Source organism: Myotis nattereri (genome assembly GCF_964212035.1).
Source record: "Myotis nattereri genome assembly, chromosome: 8".
NCBI lineage: Eukaryota > Metazoa > Chordata > Mammalia > Chiroptera > Vespertilionidae > Myotis > Myotis nattereri.
In genome coordinates, this window is record NC_138083.1 from 30,466,571 (window position 1) to 30,485,152 (window position 18,582).

The 18,582-nt window shown below is 57.1% G+C and overlaps 2 protein-coding genes across 4 annotated transcripts in view; one reads left to right on the forward strand and one right to left on the reverse strand.

The window, feature by feature from the left end:
* ADISSP (adipose secreted signaling protein) lies at nucleotides 1–12,601 on the forward strand. 2 transcript variants are annotated; one of them, XM_081097625.1, is made up of 7 exons: nucleotides 30–148; nucleotides 4,771–4,792; nucleotides 6,428–6,543; nucleotides 7,898–8,040; nucleotides 10,335–10,473; nucleotides 11,554–11,676; nucleotides 11,918–12,601. In XM_081097625.1, the coding sequence occupies exons 3-7, from the start codon at nucleotides 6,525–6,527 to the stop codon at nucleotides 12,016–12,018; spliced, it is 525 nt and encodes a 174-aa protein (XP_080953751.1). In that variant the 5' UTR covers nucleotides 30–148; nucleotides 4,771–4,792; nucleotides 6,428–6,524; the 3' UTR covers nucleotides 12,019–12,601. The 2 variants fall into 2 exon arrangements, with proteins under 2 accessions (XP_080953750.1, XP_080953751.1); XM_081097624.1 differs by lacking the exon at nucleotides 4,771–4,792 and having other exon boundaries at nucleotides 1–148.
* HSPA12B (heat shock protein family A (Hsp70) member 12B) overlaps nucleotides 12,177–18,582 on the reverse strand; it is a gene marked incomplete at its 3' end in the record, with an annotated part of 20,140 nt that continues 13,734 nt past the window's right edge. The window contains exons 8-14 of one of the 2 annotated variants that reach the window (XM_081097622.1): nucleotides 17,752–17,926; nucleotides 16,839–16,925; nucleotides 16,259–16,363; nucleotides 15,905–16,163; nucleotides 15,100–15,203; nucleotides 13,892–14,520; nucleotides 12,177–12,257 (exon numbers count right to left, since the gene is read on the reverse strand). In XM_081097622.1, the coding sequence (XP_080953748.1) occupies nucleotides 12,189–12,257; nucleotides 13,892–14,520; nucleotides 15,100–15,203; nucleotides 15,905–16,163; nucleotides 16,259–16,363; nucleotides 16,839–16,925; nucleotides 17,752–17,926 (1,428 nt within the window). Of the gene's footprint in view, nucleotides 12,258–13,858; nucleotides 14,521–15,099; nucleotides 15,204–15,904; nucleotides 16,164–16,258; nucleotides 16,364–16,838; nucleotides 16,926–17,751; nucleotides 17,927–18,582 lie in introns of those variants that run through there. The other variant, XM_081097623.1, reaches the window with a different exon arrangement.

Below are 18,582 nucleotides of genomic sequence, written 5' to 3' on the forward strand. Positions count from 1 at the left end.
GGGCGGAGGCGGGGGCGTGCCCGAGAGGCGGGTGGGTGCCACTCAGGACTCCCTCCTCGTGCTCGGCGTTGAGACCCCCACTGCCGCCGGGGTCGCCACTGCCCCCGCCTCAGTAGTCCCGCCTGGGCCCCGGGGTGCGCCTCGCACGGTAAGACCGCCTCTCCTTCCGCTACCTGCCGGTCCCTCCCGTTCGCGGAGATCCCCTCCCAGCGGAGCCTGTGTCCTAAGCAGTCGGTGCAGGAGACCCCCTGCGGCTGGGGCGGTGGAGGGGCGCTCAGTTGTCAGGGCCGGGCTGGGGAGGGCGCTCTGGCATCTGAGCTGGGGAGATGCCGGACCCCGGGGGCGCGGTGACCATCAGCCTGTGTAGCTGGGGTATCTCTGTGGGGCGCTGTCCGGGGCACGTGTGACACTGTGAGGGCGGGGGCGTAATGGGGTCAGCGCCATCCGCATCCCCCCACAGCTGCAGCCCCTGCCTCGCTGTGTGACCTTGGGCGGGTACCCTCTCTGAGCCTCCCGTGCCTCGGCACCCTCAGGTAGGAGGGCGGGGATGTCGGGGAGTGCGGGCTCCAGAGACTGCGTCAACAGAGGTCATGGTGGGGAGGGCACAGGATTATCTTTGAAGACAGAGACGCTGCCTCACTGACCGGGAGGGATGTGATGGGGGTTGGGGGTTGGGGTCCTTTACCCTCATTTGTCCTCGGCGAGGAGGAGAAGGGGGCGGGGATGGGGGCGCCACATCCTTGGGGATGGAGGCGGGAGAAGATACAGGTCCTACACCTGGCCCCCTGGTGCATCTAGGTTCTGAACCCGAGTTCCTGTGAATGAGCAGGGGCCCTGCTGGACTGAGGAAGGAGCCATTGGATCGCCTTCCCTCTTGATTCTCGGCATTAGGAAGCAGGAGTAGCACTGAGGAAAGTCAGGGGCAGCTGACAAACCCTGGACCCTGCCTGGCCTTTACTAGTTGGGACTGCCAGGGTGGGGCAGGCAGTCTGGACGCCGGAGGGAATCCAAGCACCTTCTAGCTGAGGGCTTGGGGTAGGGTTTTTTTGGGGGGAGGGGATGCTAGATAGAGGAAGGCAGCTCTTCTTGGGGAGATAGGAGGGTGTGGCATGATGGATGAGAGAGAGAACACTCATACCTCTCCTTACAAGGAAATGGAGTCACATCCAAACTGAGTTGATATAAAACTGCCACAGCCATACCTGACTTCCGGTCTTACCTTCCCAGGCATTGGTCTAAGTATGTGCGTCCCCACTGTATTCAGTCTTTGCTGGGTTCTGGAGCCAGCAGGTCAGTGGCCCCAGTGGGAATCTTTTTACAAGCTTGAGCAATTAAAAAAATGTCCCTATTGATTTTAGAGAGAGGAAAGGATATGGAGAGACAGACATTGATGTGACAAACATTGATCATTTGCCTCCTGCATGCTCCCTACTGGGGACTGAGCTAGAAACCCAAGAAGGTGGCGGTTCTGGAGCTCCACCTGCCATAGGCCCTCCTTCCAGTCTGGGGGAGTGGGACAGCCTGGAGTGACAGACAGCACCCTGTGGGGCCGGAGTCTAAGGGGCTGAGAACTCTGGGTTTCTGTGTAACTGTCCATCTGTCCACTCACTTGTCATTGTCCCTGGGCCTGTTCTTCGCGCCAGACACTTCACTGGGCCTGGCTGAGCCCTGCCCTGGATAGGGTAACCTTGAAGCAGCAATTCTCTCTAAAGGTGAGAGGGACCTGAGCTGGCAGCATTCTGTCCTCTAGAAAGAAGTTTCCCCCAATTTCCCTGAGAGTAACTGAGAGCCAAAGAAGCCCTTAAGGCCATTTCAGCCCTCCGCATCCTGTGGCTTGTCCCTGGTACCACCCCTGACCTGTTGATAGCCTATCTAAGGGGAGGGGGGGAGGGTGTAATTTTTTTTTTTTCTTGCTGGGCTGGGGGTATTTTCCAGGATGTACATTGTTCACATCTGCCTTGTGAGTTCCTCTGGGTTTGAGGACAGCAGGCTCCCAGCAGTCTGTTCTCTGTCAATCCCTGGGGACCTGCCTGGCCTGGGAGTGGAGGAGGGGGACAGCAGGATGGAGGTGGAAAGGGGGAGGGAGGCCCCTCAACCCATGAGCTGTATTCTGAGAAGGCTGAAGTCCCGGGGGGCCCACCCTGAGGGCCATTTCTGGCTGTTCCAGGATTGCCTGAAGTCCTCTCTCTCCACAGTGCTGCCCTGAAATTGCCTTTGCTTCCTAAAGCAGGCCTTTGGGGGTTTGCTTTTGCAAAGGTGGGGGTGAACTGGGGAGCATTGTCAGAGCTTCAGACACCAGCTGCACCAAACCCTCTGAGGAAGAGGCCACTGCTTTTTCCTGTGTTACAGATGAGGAAACTGAGGCACAGAGATGTACAGTAACGTTTCCGGGCAGCCTGAATCTGGACCAGGACTGCTGGGCTCGGGAACCATGCTCCTGCCCATGCCCCTGCTGGCTCCAGAAGGCTGTGCAGCTGGGGGCATACTCAGGACTGGGCTGGCACAGGAAGGGGCCTCGCACTTCCCTGTGGACACAGTGCAGCAGGAGGAGGCTGGACACCTCCTCCTCCTGCTTCCGATAAGGAATTGTGTGAAGAGTCTGGCTTCCAGGGGACAGCCTCCTGCTGTGAGAAAGGAGGCTCGCTTCTTCCTGGCTCTGGGCCCCTGAAGTCACTTGCCTCCCCCTCTGCTGGTCAGTGCAGGAGATGCAGGTCCTACTCTCTGGCTTTATGCAGGCCCTGCCTTTTGGGCTTTTCATGTCAACGATGGAAAGCGTTGATCACCGGTTGATGGTGGCAAGGCTAGAAGGATGCCTAGTGGGAGGCTGTACACTGAGATGGGGGAGGGGTGTGCCCTCCAGGGCAGAGGTTGGCTAAGAGAGTGGGGTAGGGCTTTCCTCTTCCTGAGAGCGTTTGGTAAGAGAGTTGCCAAGAGGGCCCAGCCAAGGCCCCGACTTGGGCTCCGCTTAGTTTGGTCATTCATTCATTTAACAAATATGAACTGAACACAGGTTCTCCCTGCCAGGTGCTGGGAGAGTTTGGCCTAGACAGAGTTTGGCAAAGACAGTTACTGCCCTTGAAAGGAAACATAGACATGAAATGATCCCATAAATGAGAAGGGGATCCTTTTAAAGGTGTTTCAGGGAAGGGCAGGGGTGTGGTGTTGTGCTGGGGCTGAGATCCAGGCCTGGGGGACAGGATTGTTCCAGGCAGGCAACATGCAGTGCATTGTGGGGAAGACAGGGAGGGGGCCCTGCAAGTACTGGGTCAGAGTGTTTTTGTGAAGAGTCCCCAGGAGCCTTTGCTGATCCGCCACTGGTTATGAGTTTCACCAGGGCCTCCAGGAAGTATCTTGGGAGATGCAGGGATCTTGTGGGCATTGGACAGTCATTCCCCCTGCAGAGGTGTGGCTGGAACAGCCTCTTCGGAAAGTGGGAAGGTGAACCGGTACCCCTTGCTCATGGCCATTTTTCACATACTCTGAGTCCATAGTTTCTGAAGGTGGCTGGAGTGGATGGGGTGGGGGTAGGCTTCTCTCCTACAGCCAGAATCCCTGGGGGTAAATAGACCCAGAGCAGCCCAGGCCAGAGATGATGAGTGGGGGCATAGTAACCCTCCTTGCACTCTGAGTGGGGCCTGAGAGCTAGCCTCCAAGGAGATGGGGATGTGTGCTGGCCTGGGCTGTACCTGCTGTGGTGACTCCTGCATTCCTGAGACCCAAGCCTTGCCTTTCCTTTGCAGCCTCCTTCAATCGGGGGTTCCTGGCACCCAAGCTGATCACCGTGCCCATGAGGCAGGGTTGGGCCTGGGTGGACTTCTTGAACTGGGAAGTGGGAAGGGAAGTGAAGCCGGTGTCCAGGCAGCTTAGCGCCTGCGAGACCTCCAGGTCATGCCCTCTGCTGGCCCAGCCCCTATGAGGCCACCAATCTGTGGTTTGTTTCCCTTCCTCATTCCCTGGACTAGCTGAGATCATTCGTGGGTCACTCATCTCCCAAATACTTAAGTGTGTATCTCTGAAAAATAGGACATACTTCTCTACAGAATGCAATTTCATCATCTCACCAAATATAAGCTCTTATTTCGTAATGTCGTCTAAGAACCAGTCCCATTCACATTTTCTAATTATCCGCAAATGTATTTTTTATGGGTAGTTAGAAACCCCCTGCCCCATTTATTTCTCTCTTGAAGCTGGTGTAGTGGAAAAAACCAGGTCATTTGTCCCATAGAGTCCCTGCCTTCTTGGTCTCTTTGTGTGTTAATCTAGAACAGCAGTTGGCAGACTTTTTCTGTGAAGGGCCAGATAGTAAATAATTTAGTCATTGCAGGCTATGTGGTCTCTGTGGCAACTACTCAAACTAGTTTTTGTTGTTGTTGTTTTTTATTGCAAAAGCAGTTTTAGACGATAGGTAAACAAATGAGTGTGGTTGTGTTCCCATAAAACTTGACAAAAAACAGACAGTGGTGCTGGCTGGCTGGTTGGTTGGAGCTTCCTCCCATACCCTGATGAAAGGTGGCAGGTTCGATTCCAGTCAGGACACACCCAGGTTGTGGGTTTGATCCTCCGACAGGGTGGTCGGGCACCTGTGGGAGGCAGCAGATTGGTATTTCTCTCATTGATGTTTCTCTCTCTCTCTCTCTCTCTCTCTCTCTCTCTCTCTCTCTCTCCCCTCATCTCTTTAAAATCAATAACAAAACAAAACAGGCAGCAGCCCTGTAGTCTGTTTTTTGCCCATCCCCTATCTAAAAAACTCTCCCTTTATTTTTCTTGCAGTTTGGAAAAAACAACAAGACAGGTCAGTTGTCCTAAAGGCTATCCTGCCTTCTGGGTGTGTCTCATTGCTTTCTTGTGGAGTCCTTTAATTTGTTCCACTAACCTCTGTGTTTTCAATAAGCCAGCAGTTGGAGCTGGGGCCTTGATTAGATCCAAGTTAGACGTTTTGGGCAGGTGGGTGCTGGGCCCTTGCCAGTGGTGCTGTGATTTGGTGCTGCCTCACATCAGGAGGTATCAGTGTGTCAGGTCCCATTGTGAGTGAGGGGCGATTAACCGGTGCCTGACTGGCTGATGTCACATCTCTCCATTGCAAACTCATGTCATTCCCCTTAAGAACTCTAGGTCATCTGTTGGTGACACGTGAGCATCTGTAAGCATCTACTTCTGTCAACCTTTTTCCTCTGGTTTACCATCCACTGACTCACTGCCTCCAGCGCGAGTTGGGGGTTGCAGAATTACTTGGCATTTGGTCATTTCTTTGTTATTTAACAGCGAGAATTCTTCTGTAAAAAAGAGCTTTCTTCTAACCACCAGGGCAATTTCATTACGGGAAAGGCCAGGAGACAGGCTGAATTATTTCTCGTTATTGCCAATTTTCAGTGTAAAGAGTTAGGGCATTGTCACTGTCAGTGGTGACAAATGAGGGTTTGGGTTTGTTTGTTTGGCTTTCTCTCTCCTTTTTTTCCTAATCTCTGTGACTGCTCCAGTTTTATGTATTCCATCTGTTTCCATCAGTTGCACTCATTATTCTTTTAAAAAAAATGTTTTTATTGATTTCAGCGAGAGGGAGAGGAAGAAAGGGATAGAAACATTAATGATAAGAGAGAATCATCGATCGGCTGCCTCCTGCACAACCCCTACTGGGGATTGAGCCTGCAACCCCGACATGTGCCCTGACTGGGAATTGAACTGTGACTTTCTGATTCATGGATTGCCCAACCATTGAGCCACACTGACAGGCTCATTATTCATTTTGATGTTAAGATGATCCCAGCTCAGCCCACAGGGGCCGGGCTGCTCACACAGGCTTCCTGGGCACCTCCGCTGTCCCTGCCTTGAGGCTGCCTGCTTTTGGGGAGCTGAGCGGGGGAGGGCAGTCCCCTTCATAGGCGTCTGTTCTGTATATGGCCCTGGTCAGTCACCAGTAGGGAAAGCCCCAAGGACATGTCTTATGTAGACCCCCATTTTTGCTCCCCTCCAAACATACTGTTGACTCTGACCTGGACCCAACTTATTGGGTATATGACCTGAACACTGTGGACTCTGGCTGCCGGAGGGTACACCCCTTGGTGTCACCAGCTCTAGAACTGGCTCCTGGAAAGAGCCAGAGAAGTCCCCTCCTTTCCAGACTGCCCCTCCTGTCAGCCTCAGGGGCCTGGGCACACACGTTCTGTGCTGGTGCTTTGGCACCCAGAAGCTGCAGCTCCGTGCATGCCATTTGGGCCCTGGGTCAGGCGGGGTGAGGGCTCTTGGTGAAGGTGGGGTGTGGGTAGAGGAGTTGGGGGCAGAGCTCCTTCTGCTAGAGGGTGCAGGCACCACTTGGGCTGCTAAGAACAGCAGGGGTTTGGGTCCTTCCTAAAGGGAGGTCTCTGTTCTCAGGCCATGGGTGGACCTGATCCCTGCCTTCCCACTCCCTTCCCCACTCCCTACCCTACAGGCTCCTGCTGCTGTCCTTGGAGCATGGGAGGCTGCTGAGCTTACACAGCAGGGTCCAGAAGGAGCTGCGTGTCTCCCCCGTGGCAGGGAGGGCATCCATGGCTGCAGCCAACAAGGGTGAGTGCCTTCCTGGCCTGGTGGGGTTTGCAGGGCCTTCCAGCGAGTGCAGGTGAGAGGGGTGTTATTGCCTGTGGGGCCTGCATTGGCTGTGTGTATGGGTGTGTGTGTGTGTGTCTGAATGTGAGCACAAATTACATCAGTAAATGCACCAGTGTTTATGCCAGGTCCTAGGGTACACCCCAGCCCTAGCAGGGAATGTGGGGACCCCTTGGTGTGCTGGAGGTATGAGCCCTCATGCCCCTGTGTTCCAGCCTCTGCGGTGCACTGTGGGGGTTGGAGGGACGTGCAGGGCTTGGGTGAGCACTGAGCTTGGCGAGGTGGGTAGAGCCACAGAAAGGGATTTTGGGTTCATTCAGTGTCAGAAGGACTCCTGGAGGGTGCTAGGCAGGGGGCGCTGATGAGATTTAAGGGTCAGGTCTGGGGTCTCAGCAAAGAATGTGGCAGTGCCAGGCTGGCTCCTCTGGACCTCCACCAAGCGTGTAAGAACCCAGGCCAGGGCGAGGCCAGACCCTGCACCAGGAGGACTCTGAGCAGGGCTCTTGGGAGCCCTCGGGACGGTGGGGGCCAGAGAGGACTGGGGTCTTGCTCTTGGTAAGACAGACCTCCCCCAGGATTGGCTCCTGATACTCTGCCTGTCTCAACCCCTGCCTCCTGGCTTTGGAGAACCTGATCCCTCTGGGGATAGCAGAGGGTCTTGTGAAGGGTTACACAGATGAGGGGGTCTCTGGGCAGGGTCCTGGAGGCTCCCCTGGGTTCTCCCATCTTTCCTGCCAGTGATCCAGGACGAGTTAGGGGCAGCGCAGCCTCTCCCAGGTGGTGGGCTCAGTGTGGGGTTTGCCCCCCTTTTGTTTTTCCCACTCCCAGACAGGTCCCAAGGAGCCTGTTCCTGTCCTTGCCCCTCACCCCGACCAGGTTGGGGTCATCAGGAGGGGCAGACAGGGACCTCAGGCACAGGGATACCTGGAAGAGAAGGTCCCAGAGAGGGGGAGCGTGGCCCTGTGGAGGAGAGCCCTGGGGAGGCTTCCTGAGGCCAGGGCTGGGCCTTGGTCCACCTGGGGCTAGGTGAGAGTCTGGAAGACTGTCTCTTCTTATGTCTGGTGTCAGCCTTATTCCCTAAGTGAGGTGTGATAGTAGCCAATTCCCGACACCCATTCTTCGGGTATTTTTTGTGGGAGGACTGGGCCTCAAGCCTCATGATCCCCAGAGTCTGGTAGGATGTGGCCTAGCCTTGAAAGTGAGTGCTGTGTGATGTCAAGGGCACTTGCAGGGGGTAGAGGAGCAACAAGGAGGAGCCATTTCCTGGGGGTAGAGGAAGCCCGCAGTCCCTGGAGCCGTCTTCCACTCTGCCTAGGCAACAAGCCCAGAGTCCGGAGTATCCGCTTTGCAGCAGGCCACGATGCGGAGGGCTCCCAGAGCCACGTCCACTTCGATGAGAAGCTGCATGACTCGGTGGTCATGGTCACCCAGGAGAGTGACGGCAGCTTTCTGGTTAAGGTATGTGCACGGCTCCCCTCCCCCTTTAGTCTTACTTCCTCCACCTCCTTCTCAGCCCTGCTTGGCTTCCTGGGCCTGTCAGTTCCACATCCTCTAAGCTGAGGCCTGGGTTCAGGTCCAGGTCTGCTAGTCAGGCTCCGAGACCTTGGGCAGTTCACCTCAGCTTCCTGTTCTCTGAAATGAAGACAATTCACATCCCATAGAGTTGGTTCGAGAATAAAATGGAAGAATGTATGTATGTTACACAATTGGGAGACTCATTATGCTAATAACAAGGTATGACTTTATTTTCCTTTTTTTGCCAAACTGCTGGCTAATTCAGCCCCATGTTTTCTGGTCTTTGGAGCACACCTTCTCCTATTGCTCACACTTTACACACCCTCCAGTGTGGCTTCTCCAACTCTTGGGACACTGTTGGATTCCACATCCACTTGGGAGGGGCAGGAGAAACTCTCTGAAAGGAATGGATTCGGGGAAACAGAGAGTGACGCCCTCAGGTTGGACAATAAACCAGAGCTCCAAAGTTGAGCAGGAATACCAGGGGAGGGGGGCATCTGGTCCATCGAGACCACCCTGAGGAGGGGCCCAGATTCATACCATTCTCTGCCCAATCCTTGCTCTTTCTCCTAGGACAACTTCCCCAAGGGAATAAACAGAATGAAATAAAACTTAAAAAAATAGCCCTGGCTGGTTTGGGTTCGCATCGATGTTTCTCTCTATCTCTCTCCCCTCCTACCCCCCTTCCACTCTGCCTGAAAATCAGTGGAAAAAATATCCTCGGGTGAAGATTTGAAAAAAATCTCTCCCTCTCCCCCACTCCCAATTGCAAAATCTATTCATGTCTATTACAGAAACTTTGGAAGATAGAGAAAACTATAAAGAAATTTAAAAGTACCCACAATTTTAGAATCTAGAAATAACAATGGTTAATATTTTGATGTTTGTCATTCTAGTTTTTTTTTTTTATAGCTTTGTTTCCATAAACAAAAAGCTGGTATCACAGTATAACACTGTTTTTTGCTTGCTTCTGTTGTGAACCGTCTCCTGCCTCTATCAGTAAATCATTTTCCACGAGATTCTACAACTGTATTCCATTATATGTATCATCATTGATTTAGCTGCTTCCCTATTCCTGGTGTTACTGCTGTTTCTATTTCTTACTGTTAGAAAGAGGGCAGTGATGAGTATTTTTTTGCACATCTTTAAGTATTTCCCCTGGAAAATTCTGCAAGTGGTGCAGCTGCATCACAGGGCCATCCTTGGCAGGCCCAGCCAGAAAGCTCTCTGGAGAAGTGTGTCCTCCACCTGCAGAGTGCGGGAGCCACACGGACTGAGCTTTATCACGCACTGGCATCAGCCTGATCCCACTGAAAGGCTAAATGTTCCATGCGGCCAACCCCAACTGGCCCCCAGGGACAGGGCCCTCCGGCCCCTGAAAGCATGAACAGAAGAGTTTGTGTGCATGTGAGCTGTGGGTACAGCATGCACCTCTGTGCCTCCTGGACTGGCACTCGGTCAGCCTGCCTGCTCAGCAGCCACCTTGGCTTGTGACCCTTCATACGACTGGAGTTTCCAAGGATGGCGTCTATCCCAGAGGGCATCGGTTGCCAAGCACCGTATGAACAACAGAAATTGCTTGGACCCTGAGTCGGGCCTGTTGGACACAGTGAGCCTTTGAGTGGGCAGGCAGGCATCCATGTTTAGATGCCAGCAGGCAGGCAGGAGCCTGGGTTCAATGGCTGGTGCCAGGTCCGTGGGCCAGCTCTGGGCTGACACAGCTGGTCTCGTGTCAGTTTCTAATTCTAAGCCAGCCTTCATTCTGTGCAATTTATGTTGCCCCACGCCTCCACGTGAGTGACTGGAGGACCAGTGTCCCTGACCCAGGGCTGTTGGCTCTGGGCAGGGGATAGTAGTGATGGGGGCAGGGGGATGGCCCCTTCTGGGCAGTGGCTGGTACCTTGCTCTGTGCTACTCATGGTAAGTGTGGCCAAGAGGCCTGTAGCCTGTCATTTCCCAGCGTCCATTTCCTTGTCTATAAAATGGGCCACTGCGGAGCTGTGGGGCCCATGAGACAGATGCTGAGGAGTGTGTGGCCCAGCCGTGAGGTGAGGTCCTCGGGGAAAGACCTGGAGTCACCAGGCTTGGGGTGTGGACCAGCTGGAGTGGAGGGGGCAGATAAACCCTCTAGGATCCCCAGGGAAACAGGTGCAAAGGCCCACAGGATCATAGATGGCATGGGCCCTGGGGGAGGCTGTAAGTGAAGGTGCTTCCTTCCTCCACCCTTCCTGCTGCAGGTTGGCTTCCTGAAGATCCTGCACAGGTATGAGATCACCTTCACTCTGCCCTCGGTGCAGAGGCTAAGCAAGGACGTCCGAGAGGCACCTGTGCCCAGCCTGCACCTCAAGCTCCTCAGCATCATGCCTGTCCCAGAAGGTGCGTCCTCTGCTCAGGGTGCCGGAGGCTTGCCTTCCTCCAGCAGGGCCTGGGTGTGAATGGGAGTGAGAACATGGGATGCTCTTTCCCCCCACGTAGTGGGGACAGGCACCTCAGCAGCTGGGAACATGGTGCCTTCTATATGGGCTTACAGTGTGGCAACTTGGCAGGTCCCTTGCCCCAGGCCTCACTCCCTGGACAGAAGCCCATGGGCTCACACTGTTGGCCTATGTCTGCCCCACTGCCTGATAGTTCACTCACTGGGATGATGGGAGCCACTGAAGAACTGGCTCTGGACCTTCAGACCTCCCTCCCTCATGTCCCTCAAGAGCAACCTGCTGGAGCCTTAGGAACTTCAAGGCTCCCTCCTAGCCCCCACATGGGCTTTGGGCTGGGGGCTGCCTCTCCCCACCCTGCTAGCTTCAGCCCCCACTCCCTCCATAGACTAGGGCAGGGGTCCTCAAACTCCGGCCCGCGGGCCACATGCAAGTACAAATATTGTATTTGTTCCCGTTTTGTTTTTTTACTTCAAAATAAGATATGTGCAGTGTGCATAGGAATTTGTTCATAGTTTTTTTTTAAACTATAGTCTGGCGCTCCAACGGTCTGAGGGACAGTGAACTGGCCCCCTGTTTAAAAAGTTTGAGGACCCCTGGGCTAGGGCATCAGTTTCACTATGTGCAGAAGCCCCAGCTTCAGTCACATGTCCCCCCACCTCCTCATGACCTTACCCTTAAGTGGATTGAGCAAACTCCCTCAGGCCTTTGCCTCTTGCCACCTAATCTGCTCAAGTCCTGGCCTGCCCACCCCCACTTTCCAATCACTCCCTCTCCCTGCCTGCCTTTTTGGGGAATCAGCAGTCCCTCCTCCTGGAAGCCTAAGTTTGATCCTTGGAGCCTTAATGGGGTGTCCACAGGCCTGAGGCATGTAGAGTTCATTGAAGAATGGGAAATTTCTCACGCCTGTGCCCCAGCTTCAGGGGCACAGGTCCTAGACTATCCTTGTTCCTCTGGAGGAGGGAGCCAATGAGCGCTGGGGGGTAGGGGCTGGAGGCCATGGAGTTGCTGATTGCCCGGACAGGTTACAGCGTCAAGTGTGAGTACACGGCGCACAAGGAAGGCGTCCTCAAGGAGGAGATGCTGCTAGCCTGTGAAGGTGGCACAGGCACCTGTGTGCGAGTGGTGGTGCAGGCCCGCGTCATGGGTGAGAGCGCAGGGTGTGCATCTGGCTAGGGGAGGGAAGCGCCTGTTTGGCCAAAAGGGGATCCTGCCTCCCTCCTGTCTGAAAAAGGGATCCTTGCCATGGCTGGGGTTCCCCGCTTCCTTGTTGAGTGTCTCTACCCCCCCTCCCCTCAATAGAGCCCAGAGAGAAGGTGGGGGGTCCTCTTGGAATGGGTGGGGCCAGTGGTCCAGCCTGGCATACTGACTTGAAGCCTGCCTTGCAGACCGGCACCATGGCACACCCATGCTGCTGGATGGTGTCAAGTGCGTGGGTGCTGAGCTAGAATACGACTCGGAACACAGCGACTGGCACGGCTTCGACTGAGGCCCATGCCCCCGCCCACCCTGGGGCCCCTCAGCCTTAATCTCCACCTCATCTCCCCAGATGCTGCATGACGGTGTGGCTTCCTCATCTGTCCCTAGGACGGGCATGGGGGTGGTGTGTCTAGGAGCCTCTAAGCTGGGGCCTTGCCCACGCCTCACCTCTGCCTTCATTCATGCCACCTCCCTGCCTCTCCTGTGTCTTCCTCTTCCCACTTCCTCCTCTCCATGTGCCTCAGTCTCCTGCGGGAAGAAATGGGTTGAGCCCCTAAGGAGGCTATCTGAGGAGGGGTGGGGGAGGGGGAGGACCTAGGGTGGGTTTTACCTATCCCTCCCCACTTGCAAGCCATAGGAGCTCCAGCCAGGGCCTGGAGAGGAGGGAGCTGGCTGTGATGTCATCATTTCCATTACTGCTGCTGCTGTCTCATGTAAGCCACCTCTCCTGCCTCCTCCCTCTCCCACTGCTGTCTATGGTGAGTGGAGGGAGGTGCAGTTCCCAGCTCCTGCACCCAGGTGTGTGTCACTTGGTTTTTAAACAATGGTTGGGATGAAATCCTAAAGAAATAAAACTTTCAGTGGATACCAGAGACCAGTGGAATGTTTGTTCTTCAGGGTCCTGAGAACGCCCAATCCCTTAGACTCTGGGCCAAGGTAGTTCTGGCTAAGCGCCTACTCTTAGGAGGCAAGGGACTGTGTGGTATTCCAGTGCCTAGTCCCCAAAGAGCTGTCTACAGGTGATGGCATTTTAGGCCTGAGAACAGTTGCCAAGAGAGTTCGGATGTGGAGGGCCCTTCTGCCCAGGCCAGAGAGAGGAGTTCTGTTTGGGATACTTGACAAGGAGACACCAGCATCCTCTTTCTGGTCAGTTCCCAGCCCCATGCACAGCTGAAAGCTTTCTCCCTTTTTTCTGGAACACAGGCCCCCTCTACTACATAACTGGGGTTCCCTCTTGTGAGGTACCAGCATAAATGCTTTATTGTCACCTCGGGCAGGTAGCGCTGTTGCGTGTCCTGGGCTGGCATAAGGGCACACTGAGTTGTCTGGCAGAGCTGAGACAGGCGTTAGTGTCCCCTTTGTCCTCCTAACGCCCCTCCCCCATTTTGTGGCTGGGATAGGGTTCAAGTGGGTCATTCACAGGTTGCCCTTGGAGCGCCATCTGTCCCAAAGGAAAGCCCGCCCCCAGCATGCTTCCCACATTCCCTCACAAGTGCCTTCACCCTGTATGCTTCTCATTAGCCTGCTACTGCCCTTTCTACAATTAACAGTCACACCTGGGTGGTCAGCACCACCCCAGGAAGGCCCTACTACCCCTGTCCCTCTTGTGTCAGCTTCCAGTCATTTCCCTGTGGTACCGGGCTGCGCTGCCCTGCTCCCTGTGTGGCTTGAGCCCACCGATCGGTGCATTGCGCCCAGTCCCAGCCAGGCCCCTCCCTCCTGCTGCCCCTCCGCTATGGGCCTTGCCTGGCCTCTCCCTCCCAACTGTATCCACCCCCACCCCCAGTTCTGGCCAGGATCCAGTCATCTGGAGCATTCTGCCTTCGGAGTCACGTGTTCCCTGTGGGTGTCCCGATCAAGCCTCCTTGACCCCAGTCCTTGGCAGGACCCTTCAGCCTTACAGTCAGTCTGGGCCTAATCCCAAAGCCAGAGCCTCTGGATGTTTCTCCACCTACCCTCCTGCGACCTCATGCCTCCCGCCCCCCCCCCCCCCCCCCGGGCAGGAGGGCGGGGTAAGGAGCGCTGATACCAGAACTAGGATGTTTGTACGCCCTGGCCCGGTCCCCTGCGCCCCGGACCGAAAGTTGGCGGGGCCGGGCAGCCTGGCTGGCAGCGCGCCCCCGGCGCCTTCAATTGGAAAGAAAGTCAATGGAGGCTCGCACCGAGCGATTGGTGCTGACGTCGACCGCGGTGACCTTAATTTCGGTGTCGCCAAACTGCATGGCGGCACGGATCTCGCGGCGGCCGGGGGGCGCACCGGCGGCGTCGGGGCCGCCGTCAGCGGGCGCGGGTTCGAGCTCGAGGTTGAGCGCGCCACACTTGCGCACGCCCGGGTCGGTGATGAAGCGCGCGTCCTCGGCGGCGCAGCAGTACAGGTTGATGAGCACGCGCCGCTGGCCGGGGCGCGCCGGGCAGTAGCTGCGACGCACCTCCTCGCCCAGCGCCACCGACTGCTCCGCGGCCACGAAGCGCTCGAAAACGTCGGTGCACCAGCGGCGGCCGTCGCGGACCAGCAGCTTTTCCGGCGGGTGGCGCCCGTCCACGAAGCGGTTGAGCACGCCCACGCCGTAGGTGAGCGGGGAGCGGCGCACCCGCACCACCCCGGGCGCCTGCCCGAACAGCACGGCGCCCTTGAGGATGGTGAGGCCCACGTCGTGCGGGACCACCACGCGCAGGCCACGGGGGCCCAGCGCCGCCTGCACCGCGTACTGCAGCACAGCTGACTCGGCGAAGCCGCCCACCAGGAACAGCAGCTTCACACCCTGCACCTCCGGCCGCGCCAGCAGCGCCTCTGCGGGAGGGGGTGGAGGTGGGGGAAGAGGAGGAGGGGAGGGGATGAGAGGGACAGCATGAGCTGCTGAGGCTACCACTGCGCGGCCACTCCTCCCCACCTGCCTGGCAATTAGAAACTAGCCAGTTCAACTGTAAAACGGTTGCCCTATTTTGATGAAGAAAAACACGGAGCGCTTTCACTGAGGGCTCTGCCTCCCCAACAGTACACCCCTCCCCCACATGGAGGCCCCGAGAGAAGGATATGCACCTGATAAATGCCTACTGCGCATAAGACACTGAGCTCTTTAGATACTTCAGTTCCTTTAAATCCCTGTGATAACGGTTTTGGGAACCCGATACTATCACCCCATTTTATAAATTGGAAACTGAGGCACCAGAGGTTATTTAACTTGGTAAGACTACACACAGCCCCTCCTAGCTCTCATTTCCCAACGCACTGACTCCTCCAGGGTTCCAGATGACTCTGGGTCTCATTCCAGTGTATGGATGTGTGGGGTTTCCAGGCAGTAACAGAGGCAGCTATTCCCGCACCTGGGTGTGTGTGTGGGGTAATGGAGGACCCGAGCTCAGGGCTCACCTATGTGCTGGATGATCCCGCTGACGGTGGGCTGGAAGAGCTCGTTCATGGCTTCGCAAGACATCCTGAGCATCCCCTGTGAGGACCACTTCACGAAGTTCACGCTGCCGGTGAAGGGGGCACAGGTCCACACGTCAGGGCCCTGGGTACCACTGTTGGCCCAGGCCTACGTGCCTGGGCACTGACTGCACGTTATGTGTTACCCCCAATCCCCACTCTCCCAGGGGCTTCAGCCAGGGCCTGCTTCTGTTCCAGGCATGAGGTCCCGGGAGAGGAGCCTCCCTAGCCTCCTAGTACGGTGTGTGTGTGTGAGAGTGTGTGTGTGAGTGTGTGTGTGTGAGTGTGTGTGTGTGTGAGTGTGTGTGAGTGTGTGTGTGAGTGTGTGAGTGTGTGTGTGTGTGAGTGTGTGTGTGAGTGAGTGTGTGTGTGAGTGTGTGTGTGAGTGTGTGTGTGAGTGTGAGTGAGTGTGTGTGTGTGTGTGAGTGTGTGTGTGTGTGAGTGTGTGTGTGAGTGTGTGTGTGAGTGTGTGAGTGTGTGTGTGTTTGTGTGTGTGTGTGTGTGTGTGTGTGTGTGTAGGTGGAAAGGGGAGAGAAGATATAGACGTTGGCCCTTTTCCCGAGGCCCATGATGCCCTTGCTCCAGTTGGGGCCTCTCTTCTAGCTGGGCTGCTCATGCTCCGCCCCGGCCACAGGGCTGGCTAGAGCTGTGCTTTAGGCTGACTCCCACTGCTCCCTGCGGCCTACACCCTCCCTTAAGGGGCCTTCCCCATCCGCACACCCCGCCTGAGTCCATGGCCCGCAAGCACCTGCTCCTGCGCAGGGCCGTCTCCACGTTGTGGCCTCGCTGCTTGCGGTAGAAGTCGATGAAGGAGAAGGGCAGTGAGATGTTGAGCGCCCCCGCACGGTGAGGGCCTGCCGTGCGTTTGCGGGCTTCGAAGGCGATGGTCAGATCTACCCAGGCTGCTGGCCGTTGCCTTTTGAAGGTGGCAATGAAGTCCACGCCGAAGATACGACCCAGCAGCTGCTCGAAGGCCAGGTCCACGCCCACCGCGCCATAGGGGCCACCTGGGGTGGGGCAGGGGATGAAGGGGGCGCCAGTGCAGACATCTGGCCAGAGGGCATTGGCGGCTGGGTATCCAGGGCGCTGCCTGGCTACTCACCTGATGCCTTGTAGAGCTCCTTGAGGGTGCCATGGGGCTGCTCCAGCTGGTGCACCGTCAGGTCCACAGTGCCTCCTCCGCAGTCTGCCACCACGTAGCGGTCTCCTGCAGCGGCGAGCGTGAGCACACGCTGTGGCCTGCCTTGCACCCTCAGCCCTGCGCCTCCTCCCGACCAGCCTCCAGCCCTGCTCCAAGCAGGTCCTGAGTCCTACTTGCAGGGGTGGCGATGTGGAGGTGTGAGAGGCTTCATTCAGGTTCTTGAACCTAAGGCCACCGGCTAGGGGCACGAGATATGAGTGTGTGTGTGTGTGTGTGGTGGGGGTTGAGAAGGTTGCGGGGCGCAGAGGGGGGGATGGTCCAGGGCTCTGCAACTCTGCAAGGAGCATGAGTTAGGGGCATGGTTGTGAGTGGGGTGAGGGTGCAGGTGACTGTGAAGGGACTGCCAGGTTAGACACAGCAGATGTTGGAGGGAGGGGTTTTTAGGGGCTGGAGCCAACTTCCTGAATGTTCCCTTCCTCCTATCAGTATATAGGGGCCTGGAGGGCCCAAGACATATCCCAACATCTCCCGGTCTCCCCACCTGCTTGCAACTCTGCCCACAGCTCTCCGACCCCCGACTCCACCAGGAACGTGCGGCTGTGGCGGGACCTTCGCAGCTGCTCGCGGGCTGGGGGTGGAGGGGGAGCAGGACAGTGAGGTTAGAAGGAGGTGTCTCAGCTACCACGCTCAATCCTCATCCTCCCGCCAGCGCCCTCCATGAGCAGCCGGCGCTCCTGAAACTCCTGCTCCACTCCTGAGTGGGAGAGGGGGTGCTGACCCCCTAAGGGTCTGGAGGAACCTGATGGGATGATCTCCTGCTCAGTAACCAACAGCCGAGGGGAAGCACTTCTGGCCGCAGGGCCAGGGCTCAGGCTGTGGGAAATCGGGGCTGGGAGGGTCTGAAGGAGCTGCGTGTGTGTGTGCCGGTAGGTCTTGGGGGACCCAGGGAGCCCAGGACTTGGAGCCTCTCCCGGTCACAATGAACAAGGCCGACTATAGCTGCCTCAGTGCCTGGTCCTGCAGCAGGAGCTTGGGCTGGTGTGGGGGTGGAGGGGAGCCGCTGATGTGCCATGAGGGGGGCAGAGGATCCAGGGGTTGTTTAGGGGAAAGCGCCTGGAGACCTCCCTTGGCTCAGAGGGGGGCTGACGTCCTCCTTGGTCAGTACCCAAGCACCCCTCCCCAGGGTAGGCTATCTCCCCAGACCCCAAACTCAGGGCTGGGCTGAGTCGTCCCTCCTCGGACAGTCCTCCCCTAGGGCAAGGTGAAACCTCTGCTCTGGGATTGGGCTGCCCTGGGATTGGGCTCCCCCGGGTCAGGGCTGTGCCTCCCCCTTCCACCGGACCTCCAGGTAGGATATTTCTGCCCCCTCGTGGGCTGCTCCAGGGGAGGCGGGCCTCTCCTCCATGCTGGACAAGGCTGAGTCTCTGGTCTCAGGGGCCCTGGAGATGGCTCACCTTGTCGGAAGCTGGAGTCGATGGAGCGGCGCTCGCCCAGGCGCCCGCTGCCTGGGGCCCGGCAGCTCAGGTCTAGGAGCTGGTGCAGACGCAGCTTGCGGCAGTAGACCGAGGCGGCCTCAGGCTCCAGGGCGATGAGCAGTTGCTCTGCAGTCTCTCTGGACACCAGGCCCGCCTGGAGATAGGTTGTGGGCAGGGCCAGGAGCCCCGTGGGCTGTCACACCTAAGATGGCGCCCAGGGCAGGCACCCAGGGCCTGTGGGGGCTCCCATCTCCCCATCACACCCCACGCATGCTAGCCCTTCAGGCCCCGGCATGCTGCACAAATTTGGAGCTGCCCCACAGTTGCCCTTGAAGAACACCAGGGGATTGCCCAGCAGGGAGAGACCCTAGACAGAGTGGAAACCTAGAGCACCTTGGGATCTGGCCCTCTGAGCTGCCCAAAGGGCCTGGGCTGCAGCAAGGCCCCCTTCACAGGAGCAGGGCTGGCCGGCCAGCTGGGCACTGGCCGAGGGTGTTAGTGGAGACTCTAGCATAGTGTGTGTGTGTGTGGGGGGGGGGGTGGGTGGGTGGGTGGGGGGAATAATGGGCAGACCATCAACCCAATGAGATGGTGGGGACCCCTTTGGCTCACTGAGCCCTCCTTCACCAGGCTGGTGTCACAGTGGCCACAGGCCTCCCCACTCCCAGGGGAACTTTGTTTCTGGGGAATCTCATGTAGGAGGAAGGAAACTCCTAGTGAAATTCCAGGCACCAAGACAGGCCAGTTGGGGGGAGAAAAACATTTGGGAGCTGTTACTTCCTGCATCAGGATGGGGGAGTCCCTGTGCAA